Below are 17,189 nucleotides of genomic sequence, written 5' to 3' on the forward strand. Positions count from 1 at the left end.
TTCCTCCCCCGGGAGGAGCAGCGCGGGAGCGCACCGCAGGGATCTGCGGGGTTTGGAGACTCCACACGGGGTCGGGTGCCAGAGATAGAAACGCTCGGTCACAGGCCGGGTGAGCACGGAGTGTGGCCAGAGACTGGGGAGACGGGAGCAACTGACTGCTTTTCTCTGGGGGCTCACTAAGGAGCAGGGCCCCAAGTTCTTGGCTCCTCTGGGGTGGAGATTGGGAGGCCACCATTTTCACTCTCGTCCTCCAAATCTGTACGGAAAGCTTGCAGGGAACAAAAGCTCCCAAGAGCAAACCTGAGTAGATTACTTAGCCCAGACCCGGCAAGGGCAGGGCAATTCCGCCTCCGGCAAAGACATTTGGGAACCACGGCAACAGGCCCTTCCCCCAGAAGATCAGCAAGAACAGCCAGCCAAGACCAAGTTTACTGATGAATGAGACCGGCAGAACGCCAACATTATGGGAATACAGCACATAGAATTCATGGCTTTTTTCCCCCCTGATTCTTTAGTCTTTCAAAGTTAATTTTTTAAATTTTTTTTTCTTTTTCTATTTTTTTTGTAGTTTTCTTTTTCCCTTTTTCAACCAACATCTTATCAATCCCTTTTTAAAAAATCCTTTTTATTTTTCATTTTTAGAGTCATATTCTATCCCTTCATTGTAGTTAACCTTATTTTTGGTATATAGGTTTTTCTCTCTTTAAAATTTTGGGATACAGTTTCTTCTAACAGACCAAAATATACCCTAAATCTCTAGTGTATGGCTTTGTTCTAGTCTCCTGCATGATCACATTCTCTCCTTTTCTTTTTAATTTCTCTTCTTTTTCAACCAACTTGCCAATTTCTTTTATAAAATCTTATAATTTTCATCTCTACAGTCATATTCCATCCTTTCATCATATTTGCCCTTATTTTTGTACATATATATGTTTTTTATTCTTTAAAATTTTGGGAGGCAGTTTCTTCTAACAGACCAAAACACGCCCATAATCTAGTGTGTGGCACTGATCTATTAACCAGTCTGATTATATTTGATCATATTCTTTTTTTTTTTCTTTTTCTTTTCTTCTTTTTTCTTTCTTTCCCTTTCTTTTCCCCCAGTTTCAGGTCTCTTCTGATTTGTTTAGTGTATATTTTTCTGGGGTCGTTGTTACACTGTTAGCATTTTGTTCTCTCATTCATCTGTTCTCCTCTGGACAAAATGACAAGACAGAAAAACTCACCTCAAAAAAAAGAACAAGAGGCAGTACCGACTGCCTGGGACCTAATCAGTACGGACATTAGTAAGATGTCGGAAGTAGAGTTCAGAATGACGATTATAAAGATACTAGCTGGGCTTGAAAAAAGCGTGGAAGATACTAGAGAAACCCTTTCTGGAGAAATAAAAGAACTAAAATCTAACCAAGTCCAAATCAAAAAGGCTATTAATGAGGTGCAATAAAAAATGGAGGCTCTAACTGCTAGGATAAATGAGGCAGAAGAGAGAATCAGTGATATAGAAGACCAAATGATGGAGAATAAAGAAGCTGAGAAAAAGAGAGATAAACAACTACTGGATCATGAGGGCAGAATTCGACAGATAAGTGATACCATAAGACAAAACAATATTAGAATAATTGGGATCCCAGAAGAAGAAGAGAGAGAGGGGCAGAAGGTATATTGGAGAAAATTATAGCAGATAACTTCCCTAATTTGGGGAAGGAAACAGGCATCAAAATCCAGGGGGCACAGAGAACCCCATTCAAAATCAATAAAAATAGGTCAACACCCCAAGATCTAATAGTAGAATTTACAAGTCTCAGAGATAAAGAGAAAATCCTGAAAGTAGCTCGGGACAAGAGGTCTGTAACCTACAATGGTAGAAACATTAGATTGGCAACAGACCTATCCACAGAGACCTGGCAGGCCAGAAAGGACTGGCATGACATATTAGAGCACTAAATGAGAAAAATATGCAGCCAAGAATACTATATCCACCTAGGCTTTCATTGAAAATAGAAGGAGAGAGAAAAAGTTTCCAGGACATACAATAACTAAAGGAATTTGCAAACACGAAACCAGCCCTACAAGAAATATTGAAAGGGGTCCTCTAAGCAAAGAGCGAGCCTAAAAGCAACATAGACCAGAAAGGAACACAGACAATATAAAGTAACAGTCACCTTACAGGCAATACAGTGGCACTAAATTCGTATCTTTCAATAGTTACCCTGAATGTTAATGGGCTAAATGCCCCAATCAAAAGACACAGACTATCAGATTGGATAAAGATACAAGACCCATCAATATGCTGTCTGCAAGAGACTCATTTTAGACCCAAAGACACATCCAGATTGAAAGTGAGGGGGTGGAAAACCATTTACCATGCTAATGGACACCAAAAGAAAGCTGGGGTGGCAATCCTTATATCAGACAAATTTGATTTTAAACCAAAGACTATAGTAAGAGATGAGGAGGGACTCTTTATCCTACTTAAAAGGTCTATCCAACAAGAAGATCTAACAGTTGTAAATATCTATGCCCCTAACATGGGAGCAGCCAATTATATAAGCCAATTAATAACAAAATCAAAGAAACACATCAACAACACCCCCCTCACTGAAATGGACAGATCATCAAGCAAAAGATCAACAAGGAAATAAAGACTTTAAATGACACACTGGCTATTGTGGACATTGATGCTATAAACATTGGCTGATCAATCACAGACATGTACCTCTGAAAAAAATACATTATATGTTAAAAAAAAAAAAAAAGGAAGGGAAAAATGAAGGGGGGCATCAGAGGGGGAGACAAACCATGAGAGACTATGGACTCTGAGAAACTGAGGGTTCTAGAGGGGAGGGGTTTGCTGGGATAGATTAGCCTGGTGATGGGTATTAAAGAGGGCACGTATTGAATGGAGCACTGGGTGTTATACGCAAACAATGAATCATGGAACGCTACATCAAAAACTAATGATGTATGGTGATTAACATAATAAAATAAAATTTAAAAAATAAATAAATGACACACTGGACCAAATGGACTTCACAGATATATTCAGAACATTCCATCCCAAAGCAACAGAATACACATTCTTCTCTAGTGTCCATGGAACATTCTCCAGAATAGATCACATCCTGGGTCACAAATTAGGTCTCATCTGGTACCAAAAGATTGGGATCATTCCCTGCATATTTTCAGACCACAATGTTTAACCACAAGAGGAAAGTCAGAAAGAACTCAAATACATGGAGGCTAAAGAGCATCCTACAAAAGAATGAGTGGGTCAAACAGGAAATTAAAGAAGAATTAAAAAATTCATGGAAACAAAATGAAAACACAACTGTTCAAAATCTTTGGGATGCAGCAAAGGCAGTCCTGAGAGAAAAGTATATAGCAATACAAGCCTTTCTCAAGAAACAAGAAAGGTCTCAAATACACAACCTAACCCTACACCTAAAGGATCTGGAGAAATAACAGCAAATAAAGGTTAAACCCAGCAGGAGAAGAGAAATAATAAAGATCAGAGCAGAAATCAATGAAATAGAAACCAAAAGAACAGTAGAACAGATCAACGAAACTAGGAGCTGGTTCTTTAAAAGAATTAACAAGATTGATAAACCCCTGGCCAGACTTATCAAAAAGAAAAGAGAAGTGACCCAAATAAAATCATGAATGAAAGAGGAGAGATCACAACCAACACCAAAGAAATACAAACAATTATAAGAACATATTATGAGCAACTCTATGCCAGCAAATTAGATAACCTGGAAGAAATGGATGCATTCCTAGAAATGTATCAACTACCAAAACTGAACCAGGAAGAAATAGAAAACCTGAACAGACCTATAACCACTAAGGAAATTGAAGCAGTCATCAAAAATCTCCCAACAAACAAGAGCCCAGGGCCAGATGGCTTCCCAGGGGGAATTCTACCAAACATCTAAAGAAGAATTAATACCTATTCTTCTGAAACTGTTCCAAAAAATAGAAATGGAAGGAAAACTTCCAGACTCATTTTATGAGGCCAGCATTACCTTGATCCCAAAATCAGACAAAGACCCCATCAAAAAGGAGAATTATAGACCAATAATCCCTGATGAACATGGATGCAAAAATTCTCGCCAAAATACAAGCCAATAGGATCCAACAGTACATTAAAAGGATTATTCACCACGACCAAGTGGGATTTATTCCTGGCCTGCAAGCTTGGTTCAACATCGTCATATCAATCAACGTGATACAATACATTAATAAAAGAAAGAACAAGAACCATATGATCCTCTCAATAGATGCAGACAAAGCATTTGTCAAAGTACAGCATCCTTTCTTGATTAAAACTCTTCAGAGTATAGGGATAGAGGGTACATACCTCAATATCATAAAAGCCATCTATGAAAAACCCACAGTGAATATCATTCTCAATGGGGAAAAACTGAGAGCTTTCCCCCAAAGGTCAGGAACACAGCAGGGATGTCCACTATCACCACTGCTATTCAACATAGTACTAGAAGTCCTAGCCACAGCAATCAGACAACAAAAAGAAATAAAAGGCATCTGAATCTGCAAAGAAGTCAAACTCTTACTCTTTGCAGATATGATACTTTATGTGGAAAACCCAAAAGACTCCACCCCAAAACTGCTAGAAATCATACAGGAATTCAGTAAAGTGGCAGGATATAAAATCAATGCACAGAAATCAGTGGCATTCCTATACACCAACAACAAGACAGAAGAAAGAGAAATTAAGGAGTTGATCCCATTTACAATTGCACTCAAAACCATAAGATACCTAGGAATAAATCTAACCAAAGAGGCAAAGAATATGTACTCAGAAAACTATAAAATACTCATGAAGGAAATTGAAGAAGACACAAAGAAATGGAAAAACATTCCATGCTCATGGATTGGAAGAACAAATATTGTGAAGATGTCAATGCTACCTAGAGCAATCTATACATTTAATGCAATCCCTATCAAAATACCATCCACTTTCTTCAAAGAAATGGAACAAATAATCCTAAAATTTGTATGGAACCAGAAAAGACCCCGAATAGCCAGGGGAATGTTGAAAAAGAAAAGCAAAGCTGGTGGCATCACAATTCCAGACTTCAAGCTCTATTACAAAGCTGTCATCATCAAGACAGTATGGTACTGGCCCAAAAACAGACACATAGATCAATGGAACAGAATAGAGAACCCAGAAATGGACCCTCAACTCTATGGTCAACTAATCTTCGACAAAGCAGGAAAGAATGTCCAATGGAAAAAAGACAGTCTCTTCAACAAATTGTGCTGGGAGAATTGGACAGCCACATGCAGAAGAATGAAATTGGACCATTTCCTTATACCACACACAAAATAGACTCAAAATGGATGAAAGACCTAAATGTGAGACAGGAATCCATCAAAATCCTAGAGGAGAACACAGGCAGCAACCTCTTCGACCACAGCCCAGCAACTTCTTCCTAGAAACATTGCCAAAGGCAAGGGAAGCAAGGGCAAAAATGAACTATTGGGACTTCATCAAGATAAAAAGCTTTTGCCCAGCAAAGGAAACAGTCAACAAAACCAAAAGTCAACCGACAGAATGGGAGAAGATATTTGCAAATGACACATCAGATAAAGGGCTAGTATCCAAAATCTATAAAGAACTTATCAAACTCAACACCCATAGATCAACCAATCCAATCAAAAAATGGGCAGAAGACATGAATAGACATTTGTGCAAAGAAGACATCCAAATGGCCAACAGACACATGAAAAAGTGCTCAACATCGCTTGGCATCAGGGAAATCCAAATCAAAACCTCAATGAGATACCACCTCACACCAGGCAGAATGGCTAAAATTAACAAGTCAGGAAATGACAGATGTTGGCGAGGATGCGGAGAAAGGGGAACCCTCCTACACTGTTGGTGGGAATGCAAGGTGGTGCAGCCTCTCTGGAAAACAGTATGGAGGTTCCTCAAAAAGTTGAAAATAGAGCTGCCCTACAACCCAGCAATTGCACTACTGGGTATTTACCCCAAACATACAAATGTAGTGATAGGAAGGGGCACCTGCTCCCCAATGTTTATAGCAGCAACGTCCACAATAGCCAAACTGTGGAAAGAGCCAAGATGTCCATCAACAGATGAATGGATAAAGAAGATGTGTTATATATATATATATATATATATATATATATAGGATATATATAATATAAATAATGGACTATTATTTAGCCATCAAAAAAACCGAAATCTTAGAATTTGCAACGACATGGATGGAACTAGAGGGTATTATGCTAAGCGAAATAAGTCAATCAGAAAAAGACATGTATCATATGATCTCACTGATATGAGGAATTCTTAATCTTAGGAAATAAACTGAGGGTTGCTGGAGTGGTGGGGGTTGGGAGGGATAGGGTGGCTGGGTGATAGACATTGGGGAGGGTATGTGCTATGGTGAGTGCTGTCAATCGTGTAAGACTGATGAATCACAGACCTGTACCTCTGAAAAAAATAATACATTATATGTTAAAAAAAAGAAGATAGTAGGAAGGGAAAAATGAAGAGGGGGGATTCAGAGGGGGAGACGAACCATGAGAGACTATGGACTCTGAGAAAGAAACTGAGGGTTCTAGAGGGGAGGGGGGTGGGGTTAGCCTGGTGATGGGTATTAAAGAGGGCACGTATTGAATGGAGCACTGGGTGTTATATGCAAACAATGAATCATGGAACACTACATCAAAAACTAATGATGTATGGTGATTAACATAACAAAATAAAATTTAAAAAAAAGATAAAAATCTTTTGCATAGCAAAGGAAACATTCGACAAAACCAAAAGAGAAGGTATAGAATGGGAGAAGATATTTGCAAATCTCTTACCAGTTAAAGGGCTAGTATCTAAAACCTATAAAGGACTTATTAAACTCAATACCCAAAGAACAAATAATCCAGTCAAGAAATGGACAGAAGACATGAACAGACATTTCTGCAAAGAAGACATCCAAATGGCCAACAGACACATAAAAAAATGCTCCACATCACTTGGCATCAGGGAAATACAAATCAAAACCACAATGAGATACCACCTCACACCACTCAGAATGGCTACAATTAACATGTCAGGAAACAACAGATGTGGGGAATGCGGAGAAAGGGGAACCCTCCTACACTGTTGGTGGGAATGCAAGCTGGTGCAGCCACTCTGAAAAACAGTATGGAGGTTCCTCAAGAAGTTGAAAATAGAGCTACCCTATGACCCAGCAATTGCACTACTGGTACTTACCCCAAAGATACAAAGATGGTGATTCTGAGGTATACCCACACCCCAATATTCATAGCAGCAATGTCCACAATAGCCAAACTATGGAAAGAGCCCAGATGTCCATCAAAATGAAATTAGAGAGGGAGAAAAACCATAAGAGACTTTTAATCATAGGAAACAAACTGAGGGTAGCTAGAGGGGAGGCGGGTGGAGGGATGGGGTAACTGGGTGATCGGCATTAAGGAGGGCACGTGATATAACAAGCACTGGGTGTTATATAAGACTGATGAATCACTGAACTCTACCTCTGAAACTAATAATACACTATATGTTAATTGAATTTAAGTTAAAAAATAAAAATAAAAATAAATAAAAATTATGAAAATTTCCATAATATAAAAATTTCTTAAAAAGGAAGGCAATAAACCGGGAAGCATCACTTTGAAGTTAACAACCATCTGACATGTGCCTCAAAGGAGCAAGTGTTTTTACACATAGAAAATAAGAAGCTGCTCAAAGCTTTGGGGCAGCTTTCCTCCTGACCCTGAGGCTTTGAGGTATGGGAGAACTAGCGCCTTAACTGGAGATGCCATAATGGTAGTGGTGCCCTCAGCATATGGACTGGTTTCAATTAAGGCAAAGAAGTGGAGGGAGTTAGTGAAGAGATTCAGGATTCAGGTGAATTTCTGTAAAATGAATTGTCCTTAAATAACAAAAGAAGGGGGTCTATTTTCCTCACAAGATTAGTGGAAGGTTTTAGGATCTCATCTTTTAGGAATGGTATCTAATTTTTCCTGTAGCTTTTTTTGTGAATTCAGTATTATTGAGTTATAAATTTTCAATGAAAGCACGTGGAAGGGGGAAGGGGAAAATAATGGTGATTATTCATATGCATTCAGTGTTTGAATCTAAGGACAGTCTGTGAGTGGGAATTGAGGAATGCATAGGATTTCACACTATTTCAAAAGCATAAATGACAGGATTTGGTAACATTTTAAAAAAGGATAGCCTCTAATAAATATTAATGGTAGTAATTCCTTTTTTGGTCAAAAACAAGAAATTATACCATTATACTATGAAATCATACCAGTATTTCCTTCATAAAAGTGAACAAATAGATTAAATGTGACACATGTAATGTATTACACAATCAATTGATGGAGCAAGAAATGTGTTACTTAGTAATACTTAATAAAAAATAATTATTGTTTGTATAACTTTTAAGTTTTTAAACTGGTGTTTAAAGAAGACTTAAAGCAGGAGTAAATTATTTATGGTCAAACCTGTTTTTAAATTTAAGGATCATCAGTGGGAAGCAGTGATTGTGCCTGAGGATAAAGTACAAATATACAGCATTGAAGGTATTTAACTTGTTTCCTCTAACTCTCCTCTTGACTCTGATCACATGGAGTAGCAGTTGCATGCTCTCTGGGGAAAAAAATAGACTAATGAAAACAAAGTGAACATTTTCATATATTCACATTCATAAATTTGATAGTTAAATATCAGTATTCCCTGAACCCACATTTCCCCCACCCCCAATTTCCCAACTCCTTCCTGAACTTTTCTTTAGTCTAAAACTTATGATCAGTCACTTTCTTGTCAATATGTTCAAGGCCCTTGCCTTTTATCCTATTAGTTTGATGAGATCCAAACATCTAGTTCCTGCACTAATATAACTGGAATTGTATAACACTGCTGGCAAAGTCCTACAACTTGGCAGACTGGTACCACTACACATTCAGCTATCAAGATAGATTTTAGGCATTTCAATGGGGATGTGGTATCTCATGATAGTTTTTATTTGCATATTCCTCTTGACCATAAATATTGAGCACTTTTGCATTTGCTTGGTGGCCATTGATATATACTCTTTGTGCAGTATCCGTTTAAATATTTTGTCCTTTTTTTTTTCTAGGCTGTCTTTTTTTAATTAAGTTTTTGAGTTCTTACATATGTGGGTATCAATTCTTTGATAGATAGATGTTCTATGTGTATTTTCTCCCCGTCTGCATCTTGCTAATTTATTTTCTTAGGGGTGTCTTTAATGAGCAGAAGTCTTTAAATTTGAAGTCCACTTGATCACTTTTTTCATTGTGCTTATTGCTTTGTGTGACCTAAGTAATTTTTAACTACTACCAAGTCACAAAGATGTTCTTTTGTTTGTCTATAAAAACTTTGTGGTTTTAGCTTTTATGTTTGGGATTATGATCCATCTCAAATTAACATTTGGTTATGGTATGATACAGGAGTTGAGGTTCATTTTTTTCACATGGACATGCAGTTATTCCAGGACTATTTGATGAAAAGACTTTCCTTTCCCCACTGGATTTCATTGATTCCCTCTTTGAAAATCAAATGACTGATAGAAGTGCACATCTTATTTCTTAAAGCTGTACTCCATCCCATGGATCTATTTGCCGTTCCTTATGCAAGTAGTACCACACTGTTTTAATTTTTGTAGATTTATAGTTAGTCTTGAAATCAGATAGTGTAAGTCTTCCAACATTGTGGTTTTTTTCAAGGCTGTTTTAGAAATTCTAGACCTTCTGTATTTCCATATATCTTTTAGAGTTGACTTATCAATTGCTATAAAAAGCCTGCTAGATTTATAATTGCAACTGTAGTTTGATATGGGGAGAAATAACATTGTAATAATAGTAAGTATTTCAGTCCACAAACATGGTGTATTTTTACATTTATTTGGGTCTTTGGTTTCTCTCAACAATGCCTTGTTTTCAGTGTAGAAATCTTACATATCCTTTGATGAACTTATTCCCAAGTCTTCAATCATAAACTTGTATGATTGTGAATAGAACTGGTTTTTAATTTCATTTTCCAGATATTCTCTGCTGGTATGTAAAAATACAATTGATTTTGAAATACTTACCTTGTATCCTACAATCTTGCCAAAGTCACTATTTAGTTCTAGTAGTTGTAGCATGGATTCCTGGGAATATTCTAGGTAGTCCGTCATGGTATCTGCAAATAGAGAGAGGTTTTACTTCTTCCTTTCTGATCCTTATGGCCTTCCTTAACGAAATTCTTTCCTTTATCCCTCTCCCCTACCTCTTCTTCCTTCCTCTCTTTATTTTTTCCTCCCTTTATTCCTACCTTTGCCTTACTGCAATAGCTAGAACTTCTAGTACAGTATTGGATAGAAGTGGTAAAAGTGGTCATCTTTGCATTCTTCATGATCTTTGCTTAGGAAAGAACATGTAGTATTTGACCCTCAAACATGATGTTAGCTGAAGGTTTTTTGTAGATTACCTTCCATCAGGTTGAGGAAGTTGGTGAGTCTTCACGTGTATAAACATACATGAAACTATTATGCAATTCAAGGTAGTAAATATATCCAGTCCCCCTAAATGTTCTTTTTTTTTTTTTTAAAGATTTTTTTAATTTATTCATTTGACAGAGACACAGCGAGAGAGGGAACACAAGCAGAGGGAGGGGGAGAGGGAGAAGCAGGCTTCCCGCTGAGCAGGGAGCCCGATGCGGGGCTCGATCCCAAGACCCTGGGATCATGACCTGAGCCGAAGGCAGACGCTTAACGACTGAGCCACCCAGGCGCCCCCCCCCCAAATGTTCTTTATGCTCCTTTTGATCTATCCCCAGGAAGATCTAGCCCCAGGAAGTCACTGATGTTTTCTCTGCCATGGACAAGTTTACATTTTCTGCAGTTTCTATAAATAGAATCATACAGCATATACCTATATATATGCATATTTATGTTAGTATATGTAATATGTATAATTATATGTACTATCTATGTAATATATAAAATATACATGTAAAAATATATGTAATACATATTTTATACAAGTGTAATATGTACGTTTATATACGACATTTGTATATTTTTTATATAATATATACATTTAGATATATATTTTTTATTTAGCCACATTACATGTATTAATAGTTTATTCCTTTTTATTGCTGAGTGGTATTCCATTGCATGGTTATACTTCAATTTGTTTATCCATTCACCTTTTGATGAGTATTTGGAATGTTCCCAGTTTTCAGCTATTATAAAATGCTGCTGTGAGTATTCATGTATACTTACTTTCAGGTATGTGTATATATATGCTTTTATTTCTCCTGGGTAAATACTTAGGAGTGTAGTGGCTGTGTCAAAACATAAGTATATGTTTACCTTTTTCAGAAACTTCCAAAGTGTTGTCCCAAGCAGTTTTATCATTTTACATTTTCACCACCAGTGTGTAAGAGTTCCAGTTGACATCCTTGGCAACACTTCATATGGTCAATTTTACCTTGCCTTATTGCACTGCCTGGAACCTTCAGTACAATGTTGAGTAGAAGTGATGAGAGTAGATGTCTTTGCCTAGTTTTTGATGTTAGGTGGGGGAAGCATTCCTTTTTTTCACCATGATGTATTTATGGTGGCAGTTTTTCATGTGTGCCCTCTGTCAAATTGAGGAAATTCTCTTATTCCTAATTTGCTGCGAGAGCCTTCCTTGATCACAAACATTGGATTTGGGGAAATGCTTTTCCTGCCTCTATTGATATTATATATAGTTTCTCTTGTTTGGTTCCTTAATAGAAATACATTGATTTTCAAATGTTAGACCAACTTTGCATTGTTGGGATAAACCCCACTTGATTTTGGTACGTTATCCTTTTATATATCATTGGAATTGATTTATGAAATTTACTTAGGAATTTGGTATTCTATGCACTAGAAGGTCTGCAGTTTTCTTGTAATGTCTTTCAGTTTCAGAGTGAGGGCAGTATTAGCCTCATAAAAATGAATTGGCAAGTTTTCCATCGTCTTCAGTTTTCTGTAAGAATGTGAGTGGAGTTGATACTGTTTCTTAAGTACTTACTAGTGTTTGCCAGTGAAGCAGTCTGGGCTGCCACCGTTCTTTGTTGAAGACTCTTAACTACAAATTCAGTTTATTTAATAGAAAGTGTTTCAGGTTATCTGTTTCTTCTTGAGTAAGCTGATAATTTGTGTCTCTCTAGTAATCTGTCCATTTTATTCAAATTTATTGGCATGAAGTGGTTTATTATGGTCCCTTAGTATCTTTGTAATGTCTGTAGACTTGTTATGTTGGCCATTCTGTCACTCCTGATGTTTATAACTTGTATATTTTTTCCCTAATCAGTCTGATAAGAGGAATATCAGTTTATTGGTATTGTCAAAGAACCAGCCTTTGGTTTCATTGATTTTTCTCTATTGTTTTTCTATTTTCCATTTGGTTGATCTCTGCTCTTTTGTTTATTTATTTTTTTGCTTTGGTTTTAATTTGTTTTTCTGTTTCTAGTGTCTCAGGGTAAAAGCTGATTTTATTATATCTCCTTTGTTGGCTTTATACCCCCTTTAATTAGTGGTTGATTTAGGATTTATTTTATTCATTTTTAACTTAATAGTGTGTATATTCAGGTAATATTACACCCTTTTATGTGTAGCACGGGAACCCTGCAACAGTGCACTTGCACATTTGCTTTCCTGGCTTTCATGCCATTGCTATCAATATACACAAAAGGTTTTTGTTTGTTTCTTTGTTTGTTGTTGTTGTTTTGTTTTGCATGTGTCAGAAACCTTGCAATATGGTGTAATGATTTTTTGCTTTATGCAGCCAATTAGGTTTTAAAGAGATTTTTAAAATGGATTAAAAAGTATTTTATATTTACCTACACGTTTACCATTTCCAGTGTTGAGTTTTCCTTTGTGTGGATTCAGAGTTCTACCTAGTGTTGTTTTCCTTCTCCCTGAATGACTTCTCTAGTATTTCTTGTAGTACAATACCAGTGATGAGTTCTTTCAGTTTTTATATATCAGAAAAATCTTTTATTTTGTTTTCATTTTTGAAAATTACTTTTGATACATATCGAATTTTAGATTGCCTGTTGTTTTGGTTCAGTTTACTTTAAACTCCTGTCTCCTGGCTTGTGTTGTTTCTGATGAGAAGTCCACTGTCATTCTCTAGTTTGTTCCATTTTATTTAAAGTCTTTTTACCCCTGGATGCTTTTAAGATTTTCTCTTCATCACTAGTTTTAAACAATGCCAATATCATGCTTTAGTGTGATTTTCTTCATGTTGTTTGTTCTTGGGGTTCATTGAGACTTTTGTTCTGTGGGTTCATAGTTTTCATCAAATTTAAAGTTTTTATCCAGTATTCTTCAGATATTTTTTCCTGCTGATTCTTTCTTCTCCTTCCCTTTGGAGAGTCTGATTACACATACACTAAGCTACCTGAAGTTTTCCCACAGCTCACTGATTCTGTGGTTTCTCCACTCCTTCCACCCCAGATTTCCACCCCCTTTTTTTTCATTTGAATACTTTTCTATTGTTGTATTTCATGGTCATTAATATTTTCTTTAGCAGTGTCTAATCTGTTGTTGGTCCTATCTTGTATAATGTTCACCTCCCGTGTTATATTTTTCATTTCTGGAAGTTTGATTTGGGTCTTTTTGTAAGATAAATTTTTAATTTTAGAATAGTTTTAGATTACAGAAAACTTGCCAAAATGGTATATAAAGTTTCTATGTACCTCCTCACCCAGTTTCTCCAATTTTTTAAATTGTGGTTAAAAAACAAATAAATACAACATAAAATTTACTACCTTACTATTTTAAGTGTATAGTTCAGTAGTGTTAAGTATATTCACATTGTTGTGAAACAGATCTCCAGAACTTTTGTCATCTTGCCAAATTATAACTCTATACCTGTTAATCAACTTCCCTTTTCCCCCCTTCCACTCAGCCCCTGGTAACCACCATTCTACATTTTTCTTCTGTAAATTTGACTATTTTAAGTGGAATCATACAGTATATATCTTTTTGTGACTGGCATTTTTCATTTAGCATAGTGTTTTCTCCCATACTTTTTTTTTTTTTAAGATTTTTATTTTCTTTAATCTCTACACCCACCTTGGGGCGTAAACCCCCTAGAACAAGATCCACTGACCAAGCCAGGAGCCCCTTATTTTTTTTTTTTTAAGATTTTATTTATTTGCGAGAAAGAGAATGAGAGAGAGCATGAGAGGGAGGAGGGTCAGAGGGAGAAACAGACTCCCCACTGAGCAGGGAGCCCAATGCGGGACTCGATCCTGGGACTCCAGGATCATGACCTGAGCTGAAGGCAGTCGCTTAACCAACTGAGCCACCCAGGCGCCCCCCTTATTTTTTAACTTTTATGTCTTTTTTTTCACATCTTACATTTTTATGGTATCTCCGTTATTGCATTTTAAAACAAAAAGCCTACTTGGATCTTCATCTTCCTCTAGTTGTTTCACTCTTTTTCCATTCATAGCCAATTTTGAGAGATGGTTTTTACTAAATCTTTTTTCTCCTGCTTTTCATCCTGCTCTTATTACATTGTTTTCCATCCCACTCCACTGAAATTTTAGATGTCAAAATAATAGTTTATTATTAATATCAATATGCACACTTTCAGTCCTTATACTTGAACCTTCCTCCACATTTGACACTGTTGACTACACTTTCATTTTTAATCTTTTTTCCTAATTTCTCAGCTAAGCTCTATATACTCATCCTTTATTTCCTATTTTGACAAATGGTATGATAAAACTTCCAGGTGCCCCAATATAGAAGCCATTCTTGATTGTTTCCTCTCCCTCAACTAATCATTTTTCATGTTCATGTATTTCTCTTAACATTTTTTGAATTTCTTTACTCCCCTTTATTTTCATGCTAATCACTGCCTCCACTTCCTAATAAAGTTCTGTCTTTTGCATCTTGCCAAATGTAGTTCTGCATAATTGGGCAAAAAAAAAGTTATTTTCATTGTTGTAATAGCATAACTTGATTTTTAAGATTTATTTTCCAATACATAACTCATCCTAATTTTATGAGGACACTTTTATAAAAAATTAAGTTCTTTATGTTTAGATTAAAAGGGGTTTTTTGGAGCTTCCTGGTTGGTGAATAATAATGAATCTTCATGCCAGGAGGGTGGTGCACCCTAAACTTCACAGGGACAGGAGCTCCTGTGCTCCAAACCCTTCCAATCCTCACTCACACTGTGTATCTCTTCACCTAGCTGTTCATGTGTATCCTTTAATATCCTTTGTAGTAAAGTGGTAATCTAGTGTAACCTATATGGAATGGGCAGTATCTGAATTTTTACATGAATAGCAGTCATGGAAGTTAAAAAAAAAAAAAAGGAACCTGGAAGTCAGTCAATATTTCTAGTGAAAAAGAATTTCATTAGTTGCAGGCTGAGGGGATGGGGAAGCAGCAGCATGATGGATTGCAGGTAGTTAGACCCTTTTATATGTAATACGTAAGAATGTATAAAATGAAGGCTCCATGGGCAATCTTAAAATTTTTTTAAATGCCTTCGCAGAAGAAAACATTATTATATTCATATAGTGTACTAGAATCTCATATAAATATGTTTATCTATAAATACTTAGATTTTTTTTTTAAAGATTTACTTAGAGTGAGAGCACGCTTGCACATGCCCGTGTGTGTTGGGAGGAGAGGAAGAGGGAGAGAGTCACAAGCAGACTCTGCACTAAGTGTGGAGCCCATCATAGGGCTCGATCTCACAACCCCGAGATCATGACCTGAGCCAAAACCAAGAGTTGGATGCTCAACTGACTGTGCCTCCCAGGCACCCCAAAATACTTGGCTTTTTAGCAAGCAACAAAATAACTTTCCTGGTATCATAGTAATATTGCTAATTAAAAACAAGCTATGATATAGTCCAGGCAGTTAAAGGAACTAACAAAAATTTCAACAAAGCCCACAATAAAATATAACAAATATCAATAAATTCTTTATAGATAGTCACAGTATATGTGGGGAATACTTTGTACAAAAAGGTACAAAACATTCAGCAATATTTGAAGTAATTCTAATATGTTCATGTAAGCAGTGAAACAAATACTGTATTTACTATAAGTTTGTGGCAAGCTGCAGGAAAAAAATCGTATCAGAGCAATATAATAATCAAAAATATCCATAAGGATTATAAATTTTCTAATATTCATCAGAATTCAAAACATTATTCGCTTCAAAGTCACCCAAACTTTCATCTCTAAAGCCTGAAAACTTGTTACTTTTGAAACACATGACTTTTTTTTCCCAGAATAAAACCACCAGCACTCTTTGAGTTAGAAACTGTCACCATTATCTTCAAGCAATTAATAATTCTTATAATCATCAAAGGACTTTACTGCGGAAGTTTGTCATGACCATATAGTTGCAAAAACAGACAACACATATTGTGCTTGAGTAAGCCTCATAGGAATCAGAATTATTTGTCCTGTAGATTAGGTCATGAAGTAGGCAGCAGAGCTTTTCTTCATGTAGAGACAAATTTTTCTACTTGGTATGCTCCATCTCCATCAGGATGTAGGATTTCCTCCTGCCCAAAAATATGCAGTGGGGGCAGGTGTGGAGACTTGTCAGTCATCAGCAGGAGTACCGTCAGAAGTAGAACAGGGCCATAAGTGGCCTTTAGTCCGTAATACAGGCACATTAATTGGATGCCAAGTGATTCTTTGGTGAATTTTTAGAGGAAGGGAAGTGAATACCTCTTATAAACTGGCACTTACAGTATTTTCAGTGGATCAGCGAATTAATGGAGGAATTGCCCTGATTCTTTCTTTAGTTTCCTGGCACTCAAGGTGTTTGACAGTTGTTTACTGTCAACTTGCTTGTAACAGCTGGATTTAAGAGAAATGTTTGAATGGATGCTTATGCCTAGAAATATAGTTACTTATGGAATTAAAGTTATTTTCTTTGCCTCTTTTAAATTAAGCAAATAGTTTTCTTAGATATGTTCTAGGAGTATTTATTAAGAACCTATTAGTGTCCACAGCATATTTAGGGCTTTAGCTCATTAGTTATTGTATTAGTTTGTAATTTATAGATCAAGAAACTGAGACTCTGAAAAATAAATTGGATTGGTTTGCATAAGTAGTTAGTACTGGAATTGATTGTTAAATC

The 17,189-nt window shown here is 36.4% G+C and overlaps 1 protein-coding gene across 1 annotated transcript in view; it reads left to right on the forward strand.

The window, feature by feature from the left end:
* Positions 1-17,189, forward strand: part of SYCP2 (synaptonemal complex protein 2) — an 81,088-nt gene that overhangs the window by 24,940 nt on the left and 38,959 nt on the right. The window contains 1 exon segment of the mRNA XM_032387645.1: positions 8,541-8,601. Coding sequence (XP_032243536.1) covers positions 8,541-8,601 — 61 coding nt within the window.

Source organism: Phoca vitulina, unplaced genomic scaffold, assembly GCF_004348235.1.
Source record: "Phoca vitulina isolate PV1807 unplaced genomic scaffold, GSC_HSeal_1.0 scaffold50, whole genome shotgun sequence".
NCBI classification, from domain to species: Eukaryota; Metazoa; Chordata; class Mammalia; order Carnivora; family Phocidae; genus Phoca; species Phoca vitulina.